This window comes from Bombina bombina, chromosome 3 (assembly GCF_027579735.1).
Source record: "Bombina bombina isolate aBomBom1 chromosome 3, aBomBom1.pri, whole genome shotgun sequence".
Lineage (NCBI taxonomy): Eukaryota > Metazoa > Chordata > Amphibia > Anura > Bombinatoridae > Bombina > Bombina bombina.
In genome coordinates this window covers 176,352,436-176,378,221 of record NC_069501.1, presented here as the reverse complement: position 1 = coordinate 176,378,221, position 25,786 = coordinate 176,352,436, and the positions used below count along the sequence as shown (strand labels likewise).

The window sequence follows — 25,786 nt, the reverse complement described above, 5'->3', positions numbered from 1 at the left end:
AACTAAGTATAATCACCACAGTCCTCTCACACATCCTATCTATTCGTTGGGTGCAAGAGAATGACTGGGGGTGACGTAGAGGGGAGGAGCTATATAGCAGCTCTGCTGGGTGAATCCTCTTGCACTTCCTGTTGGGGAGGAGTTAATATCCCAGAAGTAATGATGACCCGTGGACTGACCACATTTAACAGGAGAAACAGACCTTGAGATAGAAGGACTGGCTTTAATGGAAGTGGCCAAGGTTGGCAACTGGACATCCGAACAAGATCCGCATACCAAAACTTGTGAGGCCATGCTGGAGTCACCAGCAGCACAAACGATTGCTCCATGATGATTTTGGAGATCACTCTTGGAAGAAGAACTAGAGGCGGGAAAATATAAGCCGGTTGATAACACCAAGGAAGTGTCAATGCATTCACTGCTTCTGCCTGAGGATCCCTGGACAGGTACCTGGGAAGTTTCTTGTTTAGATGAGATGCCATCTGATCTATTTCTGGAAGCCCCCACATCTGAACAACTTGATAAAATACAGCTGGGTGGAGAGACCATTCTCCCGGATGTAAAATCTGATGACTGAGGTAATCCGCTTCCCAATTGTCTATACCTGGGATATGAACCGCAGAAATTAGACAGGAGCTGGATTCAGCCCAAACAAGTAACCAAGACACTTCTTTCATAGCTTGAGGACTGAGTCCCACACTGATGATTGACATGTCATAGTTGTGATATTGTCTGTCTGAAAACAAATGAACGTTTCTCTCTTCAACAGAGGCCAGAATTGAAGAGCCCTGAGAATCGCACAGAGTTCCAAAATATTTATTGGTAATCTCGCCTCTTGAGATTTCCAAACCCCTTGTGCAGTCAGAGATCCCCAAACCGCTCCCCAACCTGAAAGACTTGCATCTGTTGTGATCACAGTCCAGGTTGGATTAACGAAAGAGGCCCCTAGAATTATAGGATGGTGATCTAACCACCAAGTCAGAGAAAGTCGAACATTGGGATTTAAGGATATTAATTGTGATATCCTTGTATAATCCCTGCACCATTGGTTCAGCATACAAAGCTGAAGAGGTCTCATATGAAAACGAGCAAAAGGGAACGCGTCCGATGCTGCAGTCATAAGACCTAGAACTTCCATGAACAAAGCTACTGAAGGTAATGACAGACTGAAGGTTTCGATAGGCTGCAACCAATTTCAAACTTCTCTTGTCGGTTAGAAACAAAGTCATGGACACTGAATCTTTCTGGAAATCTAAAAAGGTTACCTTTGTCTGAGAAATCAAATAACTTTTTGGTAAATTGATCCTCCAACCATGTCTTCAAAGAAACAATAGTTGATTTGTGTGAGATTCTGCAGAACGTAAAGACTGAGCAAGTACCAAGCTATCGTCAAAATAAGGAAACACTGCAACACCCCGCTCTCTGATTACAGAGAGTAGGGCACCGAGAACCTTTGAAAAGATTCTTGGAGCTGTTGCTAGGCCAAAAGGAAGAGCAACAAATTGGTAATGCTGGTCTAGAAAAGAGAATCTCAGGAACTGATAGTGATCCGGATGAATCGGAATATGAAGATATGCATCCTGTAAGTCTATTGTGGACATATAAGGCCCTTGCTGAACAAAAGGCAGAAAAGTCCTTTGTCACCATTTTGAAAGTTGGTACTCTTACATATTGATTCAAAATCTTTAGATCCAGAACTGGACTTTCTTTGGGACAATGAATAGATTTGAATATAACCCCAGACCCTGTTCCTGAAATGGAACTGGCAAGATTACCCCTGATAACTCCAGGTCTGAAACACACTTCAGGAAAGCCTAAGCTTTTACTGGGTTTGCTGGAATGTGTGAGAAAAAAAAAAAAAAATCTTCTAACAGGCGGTCTTACTCTGAATCCTATTCTGTACCCCTGAGAGACAATACTCTGAAACCAATGATTTTGGACCGAATTGATCCAAACATCTTTGAAAAAGTTTGATCTGCCCCCTACCAGCTGAGCTGGAATGAGGGCCGCAACTTCATGCAGACTAGGGGGCTGGCTTTGATCTCTTAAATGGCTTGGATTTATTCCAATTTGAAGAAGGCTTCCGATTGGAAACAGATTCTTTGGGGGAAGGATTAGGTTTCTGTTCCTTATTTTGTCGAAAGGAATGAAAACGGTTAGAAGCTTTAGATTTGCCCTTAGGTCTTTTATCCTGAGGCATAAAAACTCCGTTCCCCCAGTGACAGTTGAAATTATTGAATCCAACTGAGAACCAAATCATTACCTTGGAAAGAAAGATAGCAATCTGGACTTAGAAGTCATATCAACATTCCAAGATTTGAGCCACAAAGCTCTTCTAGCTAAAATAGCTATATACATAGATTTAACATAAATTTTGATGATATCAAAAATGGCATCACAAATGAAATTAGCATGTTGAATCAACTTAACAATTGCTAGACAAATCATGATCCGACACTTGTTGCGCTAAAGTTTCCAACCAAAAAGTTGAAGCAGCTGCAACATCAGCCAAAGAAATTGCAGGCTTAAGAAGATCTGAAAATTAATAAGCTTTCCTTAGATAAGATTTAAGTTTCCTATCTAAAGGATCTTTAAAAGAAGTACTACCTTCCATAGGAATAGTAGTACGTTTAGCAAGAGTAGAGATAGCCCCATCAACTTTGGGGAACTTTTCCCAAAACTCCAATCTAACTGCTGGCAAAGGATACAATTTTTTTAAAAACCTTAAAGAAGGAATAAAAGTACCACCAGGCCTATTCCATTCCTTATAAATCATATCAGAAATAACATCAGGATCTGGAAAAACCTCTGGAATAACCACAGGAGGTTTATAAACAGAATTTAAACGTTTACTAGTTTTAATATCAAGAGGACTAGTTTCCTCAAGATCCAATATAATTAACACTTCAACAAAGAACGAATGTACTTTATTTAAATAAATAAGTAAATTTGTAAGTGTCAATATCTGAGGAAGGATCTTCTGAATCAGATAGATCCTCATCAGAGGAGGATAATTCAGTATGTTATCAGTCATTTGAAATTTCATCAACTTTATGATAAGTTTTAAAAGACCTTTACATTTATTAGAAGGCGGGATTGGCAGACAAAGCCGCCTGAATAGAATCAGAAATAAATTCTTATAAATTCACAGATATATCTTGTACATTAGATGTTAAAGGAACAGCAACAGGCAATGCACTATTACTATTACAAGGTAGTTGTTGGAGGATTTGGGATCCTCAATTTTAATCATAGTGATTTTGATATCCAAATTAATCTAACTGATGGTTCTTTAACTTAAGGGGTAGAGGGCTCAGAGTAATTTGTAATAATATCGGGGCAAATACTTGGCACCTAATACAGCAGTGTAACTGCGGTTCCGATATTTTGTTTAACACTGAGTTTAGACAATTTTGCGCTCTCGAGTGCAAACCACTTGCTTATTTAATCAGACCGCAATAAGTTATACCTAATTCAATCATCATTAACCTTTGATATATCTAATTTGTTACAATACAATCTAAAAAACGAAAATAAGTTTTGCATTTAACTATACACAGTTGGCCAATTGTGCTACAACAATCATGGTACTATAGCTCTAGCTGTTCTAGGTATCCCTGAATAATCAGTAATCGATAAAAACATAATTTATGCTTACCTGATAAATTCCTTTCTTCTGTTGTGTGATCAGTCCACGGGTCATCATTACTTCTGGGATATAACTCCTCCCCAACAGGAAATGCAAGAGGATTCACCCAGCAGAGCTGCATATAGCTCCTCCCCTCTACGTCAGTCCCAGTCATTCGACCAAGAATCAACGAGAAAGGAGTAACCAAGGGTGAAGTGGTGACTGGAGTATAATTTAAAAAATATTTACCTGCCTTAAAACAGGGCGGGCCGTGGACTGATCACACAACAGAAGAAAGGAATTTATCAGGTAAGCATAAATTATGTTTTCTTCTGTTATGTGTGATCAGTCCACGGGTCATCATTACTTCTGGGATACCAATACCAAAGCAAAAGTACACGGATGACGGGAGGGATAGGCAGGCTCATTATACAGAAGGAACCACTGCCTGAAGAACCTTTCTCCCAAAAATAGCCTCCGAAGAAGCAAAAGTGTCAAATTTGTAAAATTTGGAAAAAGTATGAAGCGAAGACCAAGTTGCAGCCTTGCAAATCTGTTCAACAGAGGCCTCATTCTTAAAGGCCCAAGTGGAAGCCACAGCTCTAGTGGAGTGGGCTGTAATTCTTTCAGGAGGCTGCTGTCCAGCAGTCTCATAGGCTAAACGTATTATGCTACGAAGCCAAAAAGAGAGAGAGGTAGCAGAAGCTTTTTGACCTCTCCTCTGTCCAGAATAAACGACAAACAGGGAAGAAGTTTGGCGAAAATCTTTAGTTGCCTGCAAGTAGAACTTGAGGGCACGAACTACATCCAGATTGTGTAGAAGACGTTCCTTCTTTGAAGAAGGATTTGGACACAGGGATGGAACAACAATCTCTTGATTGATGTTCCTGTTAGTGACTACCTTAGGTAAGAACCCAGGTTTAGTACGCAGAACTACCTTGTCTGAGTGAAAAATCAGATAAGGGGAATCACAATGTAAGGCTGATAACTCAGAAACTCTTCGAGCCGAGGAAATAGCCATTAAAAACAGAACTTTCCAAGATAACAATTTTATATCAATGGAATGAAGGGGTTCAAACGGAACACCCTGTAAAACGCTAAGAACTAAGTTTAAACTCCATGGCGGAGCAACAGCCTTAAACACAGGCTTGATCCTAGCTAGAGCCTGACAAAAAGCCTGGACGTCTGGATCTTCTGACAGACGCCTGTGTAACAAGATGGACAGAGCTGAAATCTGTCCCTTTAATGAGCTAGCTGATAAACCCTTTTCTAAACCTTCTTGTAGAAAAGACAATATCCTAGCGATCCTAACCTTACTCCAGGAGTAACCTTTGGATTCGCACCAGTATAGGTATTTCCGCCATATTTTATGGTAAATCCTTCTGGTAACAGGCTTCCTAGCCTGAATCAGGGTATCAATAACCGACTCAGAAAAACCACGTTTTGATAAAATCAAGCGTTCAATTTCCAAGCAGTCAGCTTCAGAGAAGTTAGATTTTGATGTTTGAATGGACCCTGTATCAGAAGGTCCTGTCTTAGAGGTAGAGACCAAGGCGGACAGGATGACATGTCCACTAGATCTGCATACCAAGTCCTGCGTGGCCATGCAGGTGCTATTAGAATTACTGATGCTCTCTCCTGTTTGATTTTGGCAATCAATCGAGGAAGCAGCGGGAAGGGTGGAAACACATAAGCCATCCCGAAATTCCAAGGTGCTGTCAAAGCATCTATCAGAACTGCTTCCGGATCCCTGGATCTGGACCCGTAGCGAGGAAGTTTGGCGTTCTGGCGAGACGCCATGAGATCTATCTCTGGTTTGCCCCAACGTCGAAGTATTTGGGCAAAGACCTCCGGATGAAGTTCCCACTCCCCCGGATGAAAAGTCTGGCGACTCAAGAAATCCGCCTCCCAGTTCTCCACTCCCGGGATGTGGATTGCTGACAGGTGGCAAGAGTGAGACTCTGCCCAGCGAATTATCTTTGATACTTCCATCATTGCTAGGGAGCTTCTTGTCCCTCCCTGATGGTTGATGTAAGCTACAGTCGTGATGTTGTCCGACTGAAACCTGATGAACCCCCGAGTTGTTAACTGGGGCCAAGCCAGAAGGGCATTGAGAACCGCTCTCAATTCCAGAATGTTTATTGGCAGGAGACTCTCCTCCTGATTCCATAGTCCCTGAGCCTTCAGAGAATTCCAGACAGCGCCCCAACCTAGTAGGCTGGCGTCTGTTGTTACAATTGTCCAGTCTGGCCTGCTGAATGGCATCCCCCTGGACAGGTGTGGCCGATAAAGCCACCATAGAAGAGAATTTCTGGACTCTTGATTTAGATTCAGAGTAGGGGACAAATCTGAGTAATCCCCATTCCACTGACTTAGCATGCATAATTGCAGCGGTCTGAGATGTAGGCGTGCAAAAGGTACTATGTCCATTGCCGCTACCATTAAGCCGATCACCTCCATGCATTGAGCTACTGACGGGTGTTGAATGGAATGAAGGACACGGCATGCATTTTGAAGCTTTGTTAACCTGTCTTCTGTCAGGTAAATCTTCATTTCTACAGAATCTATAAGAGTCCCCAAGAATGGAACTCTTGTGAGAGGAAAGAGAGAACTCTTCTTTTCGTTCACTTTCCATCCATGCGACCTTAGAAATGCCAGAACTAACTCTGTATGAGACTTGGCAGTTTGAAAGCTTGAAGCTTGTATTAGAATGTCGTCTAGGTACGGAGCTACCGAAATCCCTCGCGGTCTTAGTACCGCCAGAAGGGCACCCAGAACCTTTGTGAAGATTCTTGGAGCCGTAGCCAATCCGAATGGAAGAGCTACAAACTGGTAGTGCCTGTCTAAGAAGGCAAACCTTAGATACCGGTGATGATCTTTGTGGATCGGAATGTGAAGGTAAGCATCCTTTAAATCCACAGTGGTCATGTACTGACCCTCTTGGATCATGGGTAAAATTGTCCGAATAGTTTCCATTTTGAACGATGGAACTCTTAGGAATTTGTTTAGAATCTTTAAATCTAAGATTGGCCTGAAAGTTCCCTCTTTTTTGGGAACCACAAACAGGTTTGAGTAGAACCCTTGTCCTTGTTCCGACCGCGGAACCGGATGGATCACTCCCATTAATAACAGATCTTGTACGCAGCGTAGAAACGCTTCTTTCTTTATCTGGTTTGTTGACAACCTTGACAGATGAAATCTCCCTCTTGGGGGAGATAATTTGAAGTCTAGAAGGTATCCCTGAGATATGATCTCTAGTGCCCAGGGATCCTGAACATCTCTTGCCCAGGCCTGGGCGAAGAGAGAGAGTCTGCCCCCCACTAGATCCGGTCCCGGATCGGGGGCTCTCGGTTCATGCTGTCTTTGGGGCAGCAGCAGGTTTCCTGGCCTGCTTGCTCTTGTTCCAGGCCTGGTTAGGCTTCCAGCCTTGCCTGTAACGAGCAACAGCTCCTTCCTGTTTTGGTGCAGTGGAGGTTGATGCTGCTCCTGTTTTGAAATTCCGAAAGGGACGAAAATTAGACTGTCTAGCCTTAGCTTTGGCTTTGTCTTGGGGTAGGGCGTGGCCCTTACCTCCTGTAATGTCAGCGATAATTTCTTTCAAACCGGGCCCAAATAAAGACTGCCCCTTGAAAGGTATATTAAGTAATTTGGACTTAGAAGTAACATCTGCTGACCAGGATTTTAGCCACAGCGCCCTACGTGCCTGTATGGCGAATCCTGAGTTCTTAGCCGTAAGTTTGGTCAAATGTACTACGGCCTCCGAAATGAAAGAATTAGCTAGTTTAAGGACTCTAAGCCTGTCCGTAATGTCGTCTAGCGTAGATGAACTAAGGTTCTCTTCCAGCGACTCAATCCAAAATGCTGCCGCAGCCGTAATCGGCGCGATACATGCAAGGGGTTGCAATATAAAACCTTGTTGAACAAACATTTTCTTAAGGTAACCCTCTAATTTTTTATCCATTGGATCTGAGAAAGCACAGCTATCCTCCACCGGGATAGTGGTACGCTTAGCTAAAGTAGAAACTGCTCCCTCCACCTTGGGGACCGTTTGCCATAAGTCCCGAGTGGTGGCGTCTATTGGAAACATCTTTCTAAATATTGGAGGGGGTGAGAACGGCACACCGGGTCTATCCCACTCCTTAGTAACAATTTCAGTTAGTCTCTTAGGTATAGGAAAAACTTCAGTACTCGCCGGCACCGCAAAGTATTTATCCAACCTGCACAGTTTCTCTGGTATTGCAACGGTGTTACAATCGTTGAGAGCTGCTAAGACCTCCCCTAGTAATACACGGAGGTTCTCCAATTTAAATTTAAAATTTGAAATATCTGAGTCCAATCTGTTTGGATCAGAACCGTCACCCACAGAATGAAGCTCTCCGTCCTCATGCTCTGCGAGCTGTGACGCAGTATCAGACATGGCCCTAGCATTGTCAGCGCACTCTGTTCTCACCCCAGAGTGATCACGCTTGCCTCTTAGTTCTGGTAATTTAGACAAAACTTCAGTCATAACAGTAGCCATATCTTGTAATGTTATCTGTAATGGCCGCCCAGATGTACTAGGCGCCATAATATCACGCACCTCCCGGGCGGGAGATGCAGGTACTGCCGCGTGAGGCGAGTTAGTCGGCATAACTCTCCCCTCGCTGTTTGGTGAAATTTGTTCACATTGTACAGATTGACTTTTATTTAAAGTAGCATCAATACAGTTAGTACATAAATTTCTATTGGGCTCCACCTTGGCATTGGAACAAATGACACAGATATCTTCCTCTGAGTCAGACATGTTTAACACACTAGCAAAAAAAACTTACAACTTGGTTATAATCTTTTTTAGCAAAAACGTACTGTGCCTCAAAGAGGTACTAAACGATTAAATGACAGTTGAAATAATGAACTGAAAAACAGTTATAGCATCAAACTTTAAAACAACACAACTTTTAGCAAAGGTTTGTTCCCATTAGTAAAATAACAATAATTAAATTTGACATAAAAAATACAAAGCAACGTTTTTATTCACAGTCACTATAAGAATTCTCACAGCTCTGCTGAGAGAATTTACCTCCCTTCAAAGAAGTTTGAAGACCCCTGAGATCTGTCAGAGATGAACCGGATCATGCAGGAAATATAAAAGTAACTGACTGGAATTTTTTGATGCGTAGCAAAGAGCGCCAAAAACGGCCCCTCCCTCTCCCACACAGCAGTGAAGAGAAACGAAACTGTCACAAATAAAAGCAAAAAAGGCTGCCAAGTGGAAAATAATGCCCAAATATTTATTCACACAGTACCTCAGCAATGTAAACGATTCTACATTCCAGCAAAAACGTTTAACATGATAAATAGTTATTAAAAGGATTAGTGACCTTTAACAGAGTAGTTCCGGTGAAATACCATCCCCAGAATACTGAAGTGTATACATACATGTCATTTTAACGGTATGGCAGGATTTTCTCATCAATTCCATTCAGAAAATAAAAACTGCTACATACCTCAATGCAGATTCATCTGCCCGCTGTCCCCTGATCTGAAGCCTTTACCTCCCTCAGATGGCCGAGAACAGCAATATGATCTTAACAACTCCGGTTAAAATCATAGTAAAAAACTCTGGCAGATTCTTCCTCAAACTCTGCCAGAGAAGTAATAACACGCTCCGGTGCTATTGTAAAATAACAAACTTTTGATTGAAGTCATAAAAACTAAGTATAATCACCATAGTCCTCTCACACATCCTATCTAGTCGTTGGGTGCAAGAGAATGACTGGGACTGACGTAGAGGGGAGGAGCTATATGCAGCTCTGCTGGGTGAATCCTCTTGCATTTCCTGTTGGGGAGGAGTTATATCCCAGAAGTAATGATGACCCGTGGACTGATCACACATAACAGAAGAAAGGAATGTATGATACTTTGGTCACTTAGCCAAGCACAAGAGTGTACATCCAATATTGTTGTGACAATAGTGAACATATTTTATCTAGATATATATTGATATCGTACACTATTATAACATCATCGAACACACCTATATCTCTGAACCACAAGTGATCTAACACTTTTACTTAACCTAGTGCAGCTATTAAGTTGTACCTTAAAAATAATTATTTCTTAACTTCAGTGGTTCTAAGCAATTACGTGCAGTTAATAGCTGTCACGCAGAGTGTGTCAGATTTACACAGTCAACAGGACTAAACTTAGAACTATTTTGTCTTACTATTTGAATTAAGTTACTTGATAATTGACTATTAATTCAGCAGACAACATACAGTGTAAGAAATTGACCAACATCATGTAACACAGGTGTTCTCTTAATATATAAGTTACAACTGCAACACTTCAATCATAGAGGGCTGACCTTATATGTTGCAACCATTTTATAGGAGGGATTATAAAACACTTTATTTTGGAACTATAATGGGTAAATGTACCATAATGCAAATATAATTACAGTGGATTTGTATAATACAGTTGAGCTACAAATACAGGCAACACGGTTTGCCCAAGGTTAAAGGTAGATTAAACTGGAGTTGGTATTTTGGACCAATCTGTACTCTTTTCTACCCAATATATTATTAACGATTAGTTTGAGACAGTCATTGCTGGGTGTTTCAGTTGACTATTATACTCAAGCAACTCTATAACACCACCACACTTATAATCACTGGATACCCAGCATCTATCCTACTAGATTTTAATGGAGTACTAGGTTGACCTAATATACATTCCACCCTACTTGGTCAAATTTGATATCAGATTTAATTATTATACTCAATGTTAATACCACACAGCCGAATCTCTACCGAGCAAAGAAGCTTTCACTGACCTGGTGGATTAGATCTCACTACTGTTTTTAATGGTGTCTTTCCCAATTTTAAGTGAAAACCAATAAAATTGAAATTTTAACCTCTCCATGTTTTCCCTTAATGGGATACTAAAAAAAAATATATATATAGAGAAAGATATATAGATATATATATATAGAGAAAGATATAGAGATATAGAGAAAGATATAGAGATATAGAGATATAGAGAAAGATATAGAGATATAGAGAAAGATATAGAGATATAGAGAAAGATATAGAGATATAGAGAAAGATATAGAGATATAGAGAAAGATATAGAGATATAGAGAAAGATATAGAGATATAGAAAGATATATATATAGAGAGAGAGAGAGAGATTATATATATATATATATATATATATATATATATATATATATATATATATATATATATATATATATATACACACACCGAGATCAAAAGAAAAGGCACTCCATAAATAATAGCAGCTCCCAGGGTGCACTTCAAAAAATATCAAAAAATCTCCAGCATAAAAAGGCACTCACTGGTTAGGTAAAACTTAACATTTAATTAGTTACATTTAAAAAACATGACGTTTCGGAAGCATTTCGCCCCCTTTATCAAATGTATGATACAGCTTGAAAGTGTTACAAAAGCAGTATGTCCCCTTATTAACCCCTTAACGACTGAGGACGTGCAGGGTACGTCCTCAGAAAAAAGGCAGTTAATGCCTGAGAACGTACCCTGCACGTCCTCAGTGTGGAAAGCAGCTGGAAGCGATCCTGCTCGCTTCCAGCTGCTTTCCGGTTATTGCAGTGATGCCTCGATATGGAGGCATCCTGCAATAACCTTTTTAAGTAATCCGGTGCAGAGAGAGCCACTCTGTGGCCCTCTCTGCACCGGAGATCGGTGGCTACCTGCGTTGGTGGGTGGGAGCCGGACCGGGAGGCGGGTGGCGGCCATCGATGGCCCTGTGGAAGTGAAGGGGGGCGGGATCGTGGGCGGGGGTGGCTGGGGGCGCGCACGGGCGCGCGCGCGTGCACGGGAGGGTGGGGGCGGGCGCGTGCACGGGGAGGGAGCGGGTGGGAACCGCTACACTGCAGAAAATGTGCAAATAAAAAAGATTAAAAAATCGAAAAATAAAATAATCAGCAAAGTGGGGGGGGGAAGCTACACTACAGAAAAAAAAAAAACAAAGAGAAAAAAAACCACTTTTTATTGTAAACTGGGTACTGGCAGACAGCTGCCAGTACCCAAGATGGCCCCCAATAAGGCAGAGGGGAGGGTTAGAGAGCGGTTTTGGGGGGGGATCCTACACAGTAGCATATGTAAATATGCTAAAAAAAAAAATTCATTTTTTTTTAAAACCCTTTTATTTTAGTACTGGCAGACTTTCTGCCAGTACTTAAGATGGCGGGGACAATTGTGGGGTGGGGGAGGGAAGGGAGCTGTTTGGGAGGGATCAGGGGGTGGGATGTGTCAGATGGGAGGCTGATCTCTACACTAAAGCTAAAATTAACCCTGCAAGCTCACTACAAACTCCCTAATTAACCCTTTCACTGCTAGCCATAATACACGTGTGAGGCGCAACAGGATTTAGTGGCCTTCTAATTACCAGAAAGCAACGCCAAAGTCATATATGTCTGCTATTTCTGAACAAAGGGTATCCCAGACAAGCATTTACAACCATTTGTGCCATAATTGCACAAGCTGTTTGTAAATGATTTCAGTGAGAAACCTAAAATTGTGAAAAATTTTACGTTTTTTTTAATTTGATCGCATTTGGCGGTGAAATGGTGGCATGAAATATACCAAAATGTGCCTAGATCAATACTTGGGGTTGTCTACTACACTACAGCTAAAATTAACCCTACAAGCTCCCTAAAAGCTCCCTAATTAACCCCTTAACTGCTGGGCATGATACACTTGTGGTGCACAGTGGCATTTAGCGGCCTTCTAATTACCAAAAAGCAACGCCAAAGCCATATATGTGTGCTATTTCTGAACAAAGGGGATCCCAGAGAAGAATTTACAACCATTTATGCCATAATTGCACAAGTTGTTTGTAAATAATTTCAGTGAGAAACCTAAAGTTTGTGAAAAAATTTGTGAAAAAGTGAACAATTTTTTGTATTTGATCGCATTTGGCGGTGAAATGGTGGCATGAAATATACCAAAATTGGCCTAGATCAATACTTTGGGATGTCTACTAAAAAAAAATATATAAATGTCAAGGGATATTCAGGTATTCCTGAAAGATATCAGTGTTCTAATGTAACTAGCGCTAATTTTGGAAAAAAATGGTTTGGAAATAGCAAAGTGCTACTTGTATTTATGGCCCTATAACTTGCAAAAAAAGCAAAGAACATGTAAACATTGGGTATTTCTAAACTCAGGACAAAATTTAGAAACTATTTAGCATGGGTGTTTTTTGGTGGTTTTAGATATGTAACAGATTTTGGGGGTCAAAGTTAGAAAAAGTGTGTTTTTTTCCATTTTTCCTCATATTTTATCATTTTTTTTATAGTAAATTATAAGATATGATGAAAATAATGGTATCTTTAGAAAGTCCATTTAATGGCGAGAAAAACGGTATATAATATGTGTGGGTACAGTAAATGAGTAAGAAGAAAATTACAGCTAAACACAAACACCGCAAAAATGTAAAAATAGCCTTGGTCCCAAACGGACAGAAAATGGAAAAGTGCTCTGGTCACTAAGGGGTTAATCCCATCACCTTATATACCCATGTGTTGTTCCATTAGACGCCGAGCCACGAGTGCGGCCCGTGTATCATGCCAGGCGGAAGTGACGTCATCAGCGTGAATTACGCTCAGACGTCCGTTGCCTAGGGGATATACAGACGCGGTGAGAACGGCCAATAGCATGGCTCAGATACCTGTTAGTAAACAAAAACATAACAATCAGTTTAGGTGCCGCATTAAATCTGTATATACCCGGTGGCGCATAATGGACACAAACATTAAAAACATATATGATTTACAATTTACAATTTAAAACAGATCCATCGATCCAACTATACAAATGGAGGACAGAAACAGGATATGAATAGTTTGATGTGTACTCTGTCATCAAATAACAATTATTGCTGGAATTAAGGCTAGCATGTCTAATATAGCATATACAACATATTCTGCTATCAGACAATAAATATGCATAGCTGCTTCACTAGTACACATCCACTATAGTCATGTATCCCAGAGTATGGCAGAAACCCTGATACCAGAGGACATGTATCAGAGACCTATAAGACATATCAATTTGAGGCATACAATAAGCACGGATATAGGCATCAGGTCAATGTCAGAAGTCCAAAGTCACATTAGTGGGACATTTAAGATTCCGTATAAAATGGTGAAAAGTCCAGCATGGTGTTCAACCCCTTCGGTGCCAGGGTATCCAGCATGTAAATCCACCTGGTCTCCAGTCTGAGCAGTCGATTGCCCCTATTGCCCCCCCTTGTCAATGGTGGCACATGGTCTATAAGCATAGTTCTAAGACTTGAGACACTATGCTTGCAACGGGCAAAGTGGCGCGCAACTGGCTGATCGGAGTTACCCTTATCGAGGGCATCTCTAATCGCACAGCGGTGATTGGCCATCCGTTCCCGAAAAGTAGTGACCGTTTTGCCTATATAAACAAGGGAGCATGGGCAAATCAACATGTAAATTACATAGGTGCTCATACACGACAGTCTATAGTTGATTTTATATCGCTTGTTGGTGTGTGGGTGTTGGAATGTTGCTCCTTTCAGCATGCTGTCACAGGTTACACAGTCCCCACATTTAAAGCAACCCTTCTTATTTGATTTCAACCAGGTGGTCCCTTCATAACACCTAATGGGGTCAGTTTTAACCAATAGGTCTCTCAGATTTTTCGCTCGACGATACACAACCCTAGGGGGCTGTTTATGCAGAAATGGTAATGTTTTGTCGGTGTTGATCAAGTCCCAGTGTTTGGAAACCATATTTTTTACATCTTGGTGCATAGGATCAAAGGTGGTGATAAAATTGAGACTCTCATCTGGTATGGTATTGTTCTTCATGGTGACTACTGCACCCTCTGAGCGTTTCACCACTTTATCCTTAATCTCCTTAACCAGCTCATCATCATATCCGCGTGCAATTAGCTTATTTGACATCTCGTCCAATTGTGTCTCTCTATAACATGCCTCGGTATTGTTGCGTAGGACTCGAGTGAGCTGAGAGGCGATTATCCCATTTTTTTGATGTGTTGGGTGATAGCTATGAGCTTCCAATAGGGAGTTTCTGTCTGTAGGCTTGGTATATAAAGATGTACCAAATCTACAGACCCCTTCACTGATCACTTTGAAGATGTTGAGGTCCAAAAAATGGACCAAATCAACATCATATTCCATTTTAAATTTGATTGGAAGTGTCAAGCTATTTAGTCCATCAACCCAAGATCTCAAACTGTCAGCAGTGCCCCGCCAGATAAGGAAAACATCATCTATATATCTGGTGTAATATGCCACCTCTACCATGTCCTGGGGTCGCATAACAAACCGTTCGTACCAGGACATGTAAAGGTTGGCATATGTAGGGGCCATATTAGACCCCATAGCGGTCCCTGAGATCTGCAGGTAAAAATACTTTTCAAATTTAAAATAGTTTTTCTCCAAACAAATTTGTAAGAGTTCCAAAAGAAACTCAATGGGGGGGCCATCATAATGCTGGGATCCCACCACCAGACCTGACAGCCTGCACACCTCCCACATGAGGAATGGAGGTATACAGACTGTCAACATCCATGGTAACCAGGATGTCGCCAACCTGTAACTGATCAAATGTGGTGAGAAATTTTATAAGACTAGGTGAGTCTTTCAAATATGCAAAAGTATCCTTTACCACTGGCTGTAAGTGATGATCAATGTATTTAGCAATATTTGAAAACAATGAACCCCTAGCAGAAACAATTGGTCTGCCAGGGGGATTAATTAGTGTCTTATGAACCTTGGGCAACAAATACAGGACTGGTGTTATTGGAAAATCAACCGTAAGGAATGCTACTTCATTCTCATTCAGAATGCAGGCTTCACCTGCAGATCTCAGGGACTGATCAACTAGTTTTTTAAACATTATGGTAGGATTACCTCTAAGGCGTGTGTATACATTCTTGTCAGCAAGTTGGCGTTTGGCTTCTTGACGGTAATCGTCATAATTCATAATGACGATTCCGCCACCTTTATCCGCAGGACGTATGATGATAGTTTGATCATCACTGAGGTCCTTGATAGCCCTGAATTCTTTAGGTGTCAAATTGGGAAAGTGGGGTTTATCATTATCCTTATCGATATCATGGCAAATCATACGGGTATATCCTTTAATAGAAGAGTGTGTGGTGGCAGGTTCAAAAGTGGATCTAGGTCTAAACGTATGTTCAGTGGAATTGTCCTGTACTCTATCTTTGAAAAAATCTTTCAATTTCAACTTTCTCTGTAGATTGTGAACATCAACAATCTTATGAAATTTGTCATGGTTAGGAGTTGGTATGAAGGACAGACCACGATTGAGTACACTATGTTCAATCTCAGTGAGACGCCTATCACTGAGGTTGAACACAATGTCTATTTCCTCTTGTAATTTCGCTTTTTTGTTGTACCCACCCCTTCTGATATGGGGTCTCTTATTTCTCTGTCTACATTTGGCATCAGTGGTGGTTTTGCGGCTGCTCTGGTCATAACCCCAGAAAAAGAAGCCGTATTAGACTTGGGGGCCTGTGTGATGTTTACATCATCAGCTGCGTCCCCTTCAGAGGAGTCCCCACCACTGGTGTCAATAGTACCAGCGATATTTTTTGGTTTAATATATCTGCGTCTAGTTCTAGGTGCATCCTGATCCTTGCCGTAGAGCCATCTATAGACCCGTTTTTCTCTGTAATCACACTCCACAGAAGCCAGTTTTCTATTTTTAAAGGAAATAAGATCATTCTTATATTTTTTGACTTGTGTGTCCAGCTTGGTGACCCAATCCTGAGTTTTGTATTTAAACCATGGTCTCATAACCACGAGATTCAATAATCTCAATCTCTACTTTCATTTTGTTCTCTAACCTGGTAACCTCTTCAATAACTAATAAAACCAAATCGTATGAACATTTATTGAGTATTGAGCACCATTTGCGACAGAACTCAGGATTGGATCGCCCAATAGTGGGAATATTTTTAACCCTAAAACCTCTGGGGATCTGTTTACCTCTATAGTAGTTAGATAGGTACACTGCATGTAAGTGGAAGTCAATCTAGCCTTAATTCCAGCAATAATTGTTATTTGATGACAGAGTACACATCAAACTATTCATATCCTGTTTCTGTCCTCCATTTGTATAGTTGGATCGATGGATCTGTTTTAAATTTTAAATTGTAAATTGTAAATCATATATGTTTTTAATGTTTGTGTCCATTATGCGCCACCGGGTATATACAGATTTAATGCGGCACCTAAACTGATTGTTATGTTTTTGTTTACTAACAGGTATCTGAGCCATGCTATTGGCCGTTCTCACCGCGTCTGTATATCCCCTAGGCAACGGACGTCTGAGCGTAATTCACGCTGATGACGTCACTTCCGCCTGGCATGGTACACGGGCCGCACTCGTGGCTCGGCGTCTAATGGAACAACACATGGGTATATAAGGTGATGGGATTAATAAGGGGACATACTGCTTTTGTAACACTTTCAAGCTGTATCATACATTTGATAAAGGGGGCGAAATGCTTCCGAAACGTCATGTTTTTTAAATGTAACTAATTAAATGTTATGTTTTACCTAACCAGTGAGTGCCTTTTTATGCTGGAGATATATATATATATATATATATATATATATATACACACACACAACTCAAGTACCTATATTCTAGCAATCAGTAACCCATTTTGGCTCAATAAGAGATGCAGAGTGCTTTTCTAGTTACACATCTTTTTTAGGTTTATCCTACTTCTCCAATGTACTATTACTGATGGACACATTCTCTGCATGTAAAAGTTTATCATGAAAACTTATTACAAACCACAGCTGGAGATATAATCTTCACAAGATTACAACAAATGTACTTAGCTTTGGTAGAACTGATATCAGTCAGCAGGATTCCAACAGTGATTTCTGAGAGAGGATCAGATTAAAACATCTTGCAAATGTAAGAGAAAAAACAACATATAAAGCAAAATTATCAATTTCCTTATATGGCAGTTTCAGGAATGGGAAAAAAATGCAAACAGCATAGCCCTCGGATAGAGAAACAGGCAAGAGGTATTTAGGAATGGGGTTTAAAATAATGAAAATATTTAGCGGCAAGTATGACCCACCAAAAAAAATTTTGGCGCTAACATCCAGAAATTACACACTCATGTCATTGAAGACGAAACCTTGTGAAAGGACTCGGCGTCGACAAAGACGCCGGAAATGACGAATTTGCGTCATCGTATGTAACTTCGCACCAAAAATGACGCAATATAGTTTGGCATTTTGCGCCCTCAGGAGCCTAATTCTGCCCGTGACTTTAAAATGACAGTCAATTGAAAAAAAAAGACTAAACCCCACGTAAGAAATACATTTTCCTAAAAAATGCATTTCCCAGATATGAAACTGACAGTCTGCAAAAGGAAATATACTGAAACCTGAATCATGGCAAATATAAGTACAATACATATATTTAGAACTTTATATAAATACATAAAGTGCCAAACCATAGCTGAGAGTGTCTTAAGTAATGAAAACATACTTACCAAAAGACACCTATCCACATATAGCAGATAGCCAAACCAGTACTGAAACGGTTATCAGTAGAGGTAATGGAATATGAGAGTATATCGTCGATCTGAAGAGGAAGGTAGGAGATGAATCTACGACCATAACAGAGAACCTATGAAATAGATCTCTCTCGTGAGGAATTGCATTCAAAAGGTGATGCTCCCTTCACATCCCTCTAACATTCACTGTACTCTGAGAGGAATCAGGATTCAAAATGCTGAGAAGCGCATATCAATGTAGAAATCTTAGCACAAACTTACTTCCCCACCTCCATAGGAGGCAAAGTTTGTAAAAACTGAATTGTGGGTGTGGTGAGGGGTGTATTTATAGGCATTTTGATTTTGGGAAAATTTGCCCCTCCTGGTAGGATTGTATATCCCATACGTCACTAGCTCATGGACTCTTGCCAATTACATGAAAGAAAGATGGCACAGGCAGAGAAAGATTACCGAGGATATTTTAAAAGGAGGCACAGGGCACTAAAATAGGGAAAGCAGGAGAATACTTTGTGTTTTTTGTAAAGGAATTAAGAGTGAACAGAAGGACATAATTAATAGTGTCCATAGGCAGAGCAGGTAAAGGTAGAGTAGGAAAGGTTCACAAATATAAAAAAACCACGAGAGAGAAGAGAAAGAGAAGGAGAGCATTCTGCTCTTCTCAGAGCCAGATTTGTGTAAAAGAGACCTGTGCAAATACAGATTTTCGTGTTTTGCACTTTCACACAAAGAAATACAGCCTCGAAATCAGCAAAAATACCGCTGCCAGCAGCCATATTTGGCATTTGTTGTACAAAAATATAAAAATATGAATATGCAGGGAATCATTTCACTTGCTACAAGCGAGATGGCAAGAACAAGAAATGCAATAAAAAATGCTAGACACAATAACAGGTGTATGAGAGCAGAAATATGCTGTGTTATTTTAACAACCAATGCAAGTTTTTCTTCTGATATGTACATAATTCAAACAATATACCAGATTACAGGACTATGAATAAGTTATGTACTGAATTTTCAGGTGACATTTTTCACTCTTTCACCAACGTAATAAATTGGAAAGGTTAGATAAGACATTCCAAAAGAAAAATTCCACTATAGCATGTGGGACTTTACGTTGGACAACCATATTTTTTAGAAAGAAAAAGTAAAATATAAGTGTGCAACTATCCCAAGAATTACCTGAACTGAACCCAGGATCTCTTTTAAAGGAACTTCGTAGAATTCATCTTTCCCAAAAAACAGCAGCAACTCAAATAGACTCCTTAAAATAAAAAAATAAATAAAAAAAGTCAATGCGCAGCTTTAAATGAACAACGTTGCCAAGGTGACCTGTTCATACCGTTACTATAGAAAGAAGAAATATTTATGCTATTTTAAATAGAAGCTCATATATATATATATATATATATATATATATATATATATATATATATATATATATATATATATATATATATATATATATATATATATATATATATATATATATATATATATATATATACATATACATCATTAGCAAAAATTCATCAAGGAAGTTTATTTTTTTCTGCGGCATATGTACATATCCTGTGAGATCCCGTGCACCAGTATTAAAGCTCAGAGCTAGAGACTGTGTGTATTGCTTCTATGGAAGCGTAATGTGTCAAACAAGTCACCACTGACTTTCTGAGAAGGTGTGGTGTTTGAATACTAGTGCAACTGTTATAACTTTTACTAGAAGCATTTTTGTTAATTGCAAAAAGACTTCTATTTGTACCCATGCACGTTTCAATTTTGACCTTTAAATTTAATATCTCATACTATTTTTTACAAGACAAAAATTGCATTTGTTTATTTTGCCTTTTCCATAAAATTTAAATAAAAATGTTGATTTTTCCCACGAACATTCTATACACTGTTTATTTGATCAATGTAATCAAATTTATAGGTATCCCTAATTTGACTTGTGATAGAAAATAGGAAAGATGCAAAAAAAAAGCTTGGCAAAGGATGCTTAAACATAAAATCAAATCTATCATTTCTTTGTGTGAAAGTGCAAGACACAAACATCGAGATTTGTACAGATCTTTGTATTGCACTTTTACACAAAGAAATCTCTCTATCTAAAAAATATAAACACTAAAGCAGATACAGTTTCAGCTAAAGAGGGTCCAGAAACTAAAATCCAACTATAACCATTTTGCACCAGAATGTTAAAAAGGTCAAGTCCAAAAAAACGTTCAGGATTTAAATAGGGCATGTAATTTTAAACAACTTCCCAATTTACTTTTATCAGCAATTTTGCTTTGTTCTCTTGGTATTCTTAGTTGAAAGCTAAACCTAGGAGGTTCATATGCTAATTTCTTAGACATTGAAGACTGCCTCTAATCTGAATGCATTTTGACCACTAGAGGGCATTAGTTTATGTGTTTCATATAGATAACACTGAGCTCATGCACGTGAAGTGACCTAGGAGTGAGCACTGATTGGCTAAAATGCAAGTCTGTCAAAAGAAATAAAATAAGAGGGCAGTAAACATAAGCTTAGACACAAGGTAATTACAGAGGTAAAGCGTGTATTATAACTTGGTTATGCAAAACTGGGGAATGTGTTATAAAGGGATTATCTTTCTTTATAAACAAAGATTCTGGTGTTGACTGTCCCTTTAAAGTAATTGTGAATTTAAAACCTTTATTTTTTTACGTTCGATTTAAAATCTAAAAATAGTTTTATAACTTACTTTAGTAACATATACAACTGCTACTTTGCTATTGCAAGCTCCGGCAGCCCAGACATTAAAGGGACATGAAACCCAAATTTTTTCTTTCATGATTTAGAAAGAGCATACAATTATAAACAACTTTCTAATTTACTTCTATTATCTAATTTGCTTCATTCTCTTGATATTCTTTGCTGAAAAGCATATCTAGATATGCTTAGTAGCTTCTGATTGGTAGCTGCACATAGATGCCTCCTGTGATTGGTTCACCGTGTGCATTGCTATTTCTTCATTACAGTATATCTAAAGAATGAAGCAAATTAGGTAATAGAAGTAAATTGGAATGTTGTTTAAAATTGTATTCTCTACCTTAATCATGAAAGAAAATGTTTGGGTATAGTGTCCCTTTAAGACCTTTTTCCCCCCCCACACTGACGTTTTCACCATTGTCTAATCAAAATCCTGGCATTTTGGCATGTTTCAATGAAAAAAAATAAAAAAAAAACCCACACAGGATCTTTTGAACATGCGTTACCAACATCAAAAGCAAAATATAATGCTTTTATTTACATTGAAAAATGCCATGATTTTGACAATGGCAAAACGTCAGGGGAAAGAAGAAAAAAAAATATATAAGTTACTAAAGTAAGTTTTACATTTGAGTGTTCATCACTTGAACTAATATTTTTAAATTTAACATTGAATGACAAAAAAAAAAATTAAAAAAAGGTTGTGAATGTACCATAAACACCAATTAATTTTTTTCTGATTACACAAAAAAAAATTACACTTGAATAATGTAATGCAATACATGCATAATGATGGCTCTAGGCACAAGTTATAATAGAAAACCGTACTTACAAAGCTAGTCTACTCAAAACACACTGTGTGTGCTCACATTCAGCTGGGAAAGACACACTGGCAGATGTGAAGCAACAGAGAGCTGTCTGAAGTACTTGAAGTTGGGGTAAAGGGACCTGCCATCTTGCAGTATAGTCTTCAACAACCTGACAAACAAATAAAAACAAATAATAATGAAAGAAAAAAGTGAAAGCAAACATAGTGGGACTACCTATATAGGGCTCATTGAGCACATTAAAGGGACAGTAAAGTCACAAAAAAACTTTCATGATTTAAATAGGGCATGTAATTTTAAACAACTTTCCAATTTACTTTTATTACCAATATTGCTTCGTTCTCTTGGTATTCTTAGTTAAAACTAAATCTAGGAGGTTCATGTGCTAATTTCTTAGACCTTGAAGACTGCCTCTAATCGGAAAGCATTTTGACAGTTTTCACCACTAGAGGGTGTTAGTTCATGTGTTTCATATAGATAACCGAGCTCTGGCACGTGAAGCTCCTAAGAGCAAGCACTGATTGGCTAAAAACACAAGTCTGTCAAAAGAACTGAAATAAGGAGGCAGTTTGCAAAGGCTTAGATACAAGGTAATCACAGAGGTAAAAAGTATATTATTATAACTGTGTTGGTTATGCAAAATTGGGGAATGGGTAATAAAGGGATTATCTACCTTTTTAAAAAACAAAAATTCTGGTGTTTACTGTCCCTTTAATTTGCCAAAAGCAAGAAATTGAAGGGACATGATACCCATATTCTAAATCACATAAAAGTAATGCAGTGTAACTGTAAATAGCTGACAAGTATCACCTGAACAGCTCTATGTAAACAAGGAAGATATTTCATCACAAAGAAGAAATCCACAGAAGGAATGCAATTACAGCACTCTGTGCCCAGACGTAAGAGGCAAGGAAATTTCTGATTGTTTAAAATGTAACTTTTTATGTTGGTTAAAATAAGAGAACACACAAAAAGAATTAAAAAAACAATGCGAGACAACATCCTGGTAACGGGCAAGTGTGGTACTTGATAATATTATTGCCTTTAATGTTTAAGTATCAAAGCGCCCACAAATCTCTAGACAAAGTGGGTAACAAGGGTGTGTTGAAACATGAAGATCAAGACTGGGTGGTAACAATTCCACTAAAAACCACGCCAGTATGTACTGCCACTATGTAGGTATAGAACTGGGATGTGTGGCTTGTATTTTTAGGTATAGCTGTAAAGTCATATGATGTGTTCAACATCTATAGTGTTTTAAACTAGTGAGAGCAATTATTCAACAAGTGTTGCAAAGTATGTAGTGCTTGTACACATGAGGTTACACTGTCACTCCCAAACTCCTGTGCTGAAGGTAGAGGCTAAGTGGATACAGCCTGTATATTCACAATTGCTACCTGGGTAAAAAAAAAAAAAAAAAAAAAAAAAAAAGTGTAATAATTCTCGTGCTGCCACGCAGAGTAGAAGCAACTATCATATGTTATGCAAGTGTGGCATGCTAATACATATCAGGTTTCTGTTATGAAGGTAATTATCACCTGCTAACTTATCTGGCAAATGCTCAACAAGCGTTGCAAAACATTTGTATGGGTATGTCATTGTGAAGAACTTGCAGGTAAAGCAGACCTGCTAATGTTATCTATGTCTAAACATACCTGGGTATTGAAAATCCTAATAATGCTTGGCACAAAGAAATTCAAATAAAACAAACAAACAGTCTCACTCCTACCCCTACTGTAAGATTTATTGTAGCTATTTGGCCCTTTTAACATTACTTTTCTACAGAGAATACATTATTCATATTTTCAATGTAGGCAATAATGTCTACAGGCAAAACAGCCATTTCAAACAACAAATAAAGATAAGGGGGTTGATTGCAAACTATTAAAAACACTCCAGCAAATATAAAATAGACCACTAGAAACACATTGAAGTGGAGAAAGTTTTAGAGTACTATGTCCCTTTAAGAAATGGAAAAAACCTTTAGTATACTGTACATATATTTCTTTTACATAATAACCAAAAAAACAAAAGGACTAAAACACAAAGACTTGTTGTCATACCCTTGTTTACAGTAAATAAAACTTTAATTACAAGCATACATGCTCACGAGAGGTTATACAGGTATTCAAAGTACTGTCAAAATAGACTGATAAACATTTATCCTTTACTTATAATTTAAATTTTATTTTCCACATTGTGGCCTATATTGCAGCCCTGCACTAACAATACAGGGAGTGCAGAATTATTAGAAAATGAGTATTTTGACCACATCATCCTCTTTATGCATGTTGTCTTACTCCAAGCTGTATAGGCTCGAAAGCCTACTACCAATTAAGCATATTAGGTGATGTGCATCTCTGTAATGAGAAGGGGTGTGGTCTAATGACATCAACACCCTATATCAGGTGTGCATAATTATTAGGCAACTTCCTTTCCTTTGGCAAAATGGGTCAAAAGAAGGACTTGACACAAAAATAGTGAGATATCTTGCAGAGGGATGCAGCACTCTTAAAATTGCAAAGCTTCTGAAGCGTGATCATCGAACAATCAAGCGTTTCATTCAAACTAGTCAACAGGGTTGCAAGAAGCGTGTGGAAAAACCAAGGCGCAAAATAACTGCCCATGAACTGAGAAAAGTCAAGCGTGCAGCTGCCAAGATGCCACTTGCCACCAGTTTGGCCATATTTCAGAGCTGCAACATCACTGGAGTGCCCAAAAGCACAAGGTGTGCAATACTCAGAGACATGGCCAAGGTAAGAAAGGCTGAAAGACGACCACCACTGAACAAGACACACAAGCTGAAACGTCAAGACTGGGCCAAGAAATATCTCAAGACTGATTTTTCTAAGGTTTTATGGACTGATGAAATAAGAGTGAGTCTTGATGGGCCAGATGGATGGGCCCGTGGCTGGATTGGTAAAGGGCAGAGAGCTCCAGTCCGACTCAGACGCCAGCAAGGTGGAGGTGGAGTACTGGTTTGGGCTGGTATCATCAAAGATGAGCTTGTGGGGCCTTTTCGGGTTGAGGATGGAGTCAAGCTCAACTCCCAGTCCTACTGCCAGTTTCTGGAAGACACCTTCTTCAAGCAGTGGTACAGGAAGAAGTCTGCATCCTTCAAGAAAAACATGATTTTCATGCAGGACAATGCTCCATCACACGCGTCCAAGTACTCCACAGCGTGGCTGGCAAGAAAGGGTATAAAAGAAGAAAATCTAATGACATGGCCTCCTTGTTCACCTGATCTGAACCCCATTGAGAACCTGTGGTCCATCATCAAATGTGAGATTTACAAGGAGGGAAAACAGTACACCTCTCTGAACAGTGTCTGGGAGGCTGTGGTTGCTGCTGCACGCAATGTTGATGGTGAACAGATCAAAACACTGACAGAATCCATGGATGGCAGGCTTTTGAGTGTCCTTGCAAAGAAAGGTGGCTATATTGGTCACTGATTTGTTTTTGTTTTGTTTTTGAATGTCAGAAATGTATATTTGTGAATGTTGAGATGTTATATTGGTTTCACTGGTAAAAATAAATAATTGAAATGGGTATATATTTGTTTTTTGTTAAGTTGCCTAATAATTATGCACAGTAATAGTCACCTGCACACACAGATATCCCCCTAAAATAGCTATAACTAAAAACAAACTAAAAACTACTTCCAAAACTATTCAGCTTTGATATTAATGAGTTTTTTGGGTTCATTGAGAACATGGTTCGTGTTCAATAATAAAATTAATCCTCAAAAATACAACTTGCCTAATAATTCTGCACTCCCTGTAGAACACAATCTGGTATTACACGTGAATTATAAACAGTTTTACCAGAGAATATTAGTGTGACTGACATTTACTGTGTCCTTTATTTAGAGAGAGCAAGGACACGACAATATCAAGTGCAACCCATAGTAGCACTAAAAGTTTGGAGTGACTGGAGACATGAAGTAAAGTGTTGGGGGGGGGGGGAATAATATCGCAAAACTGATGTAAAAAAAAAAATATATATTAAAAGTA

General features: G+C 39.1%; 1 protein-coding gene across 1 annotated transcript in view; it reads right to left on the bottom strand.

Moving 5' to 3' along the window:
- Window positions 1-25,786, bottom strand: part of ZNF654 (zinc finger protein 654) — a 153,821-nt gene that overhangs the window by 116,591 nt on the left and 11,444 nt on the right. The window contains exons 2-3 of the mRNA XM_053706032.1: window positions 21,779-21,924; window positions 19,396-19,477 (exon numbers count right to left, since the gene is read on the bottom strand). Coding sequence (XP_053562007.1) covers window positions 19,396-19,477; window positions 21,779-21,924 — 228 coding nt within the window. The remainder of the gene's footprint in view (window positions 1-19,395; window positions 19,478-21,778; window positions 21,925-25,786) is intronic.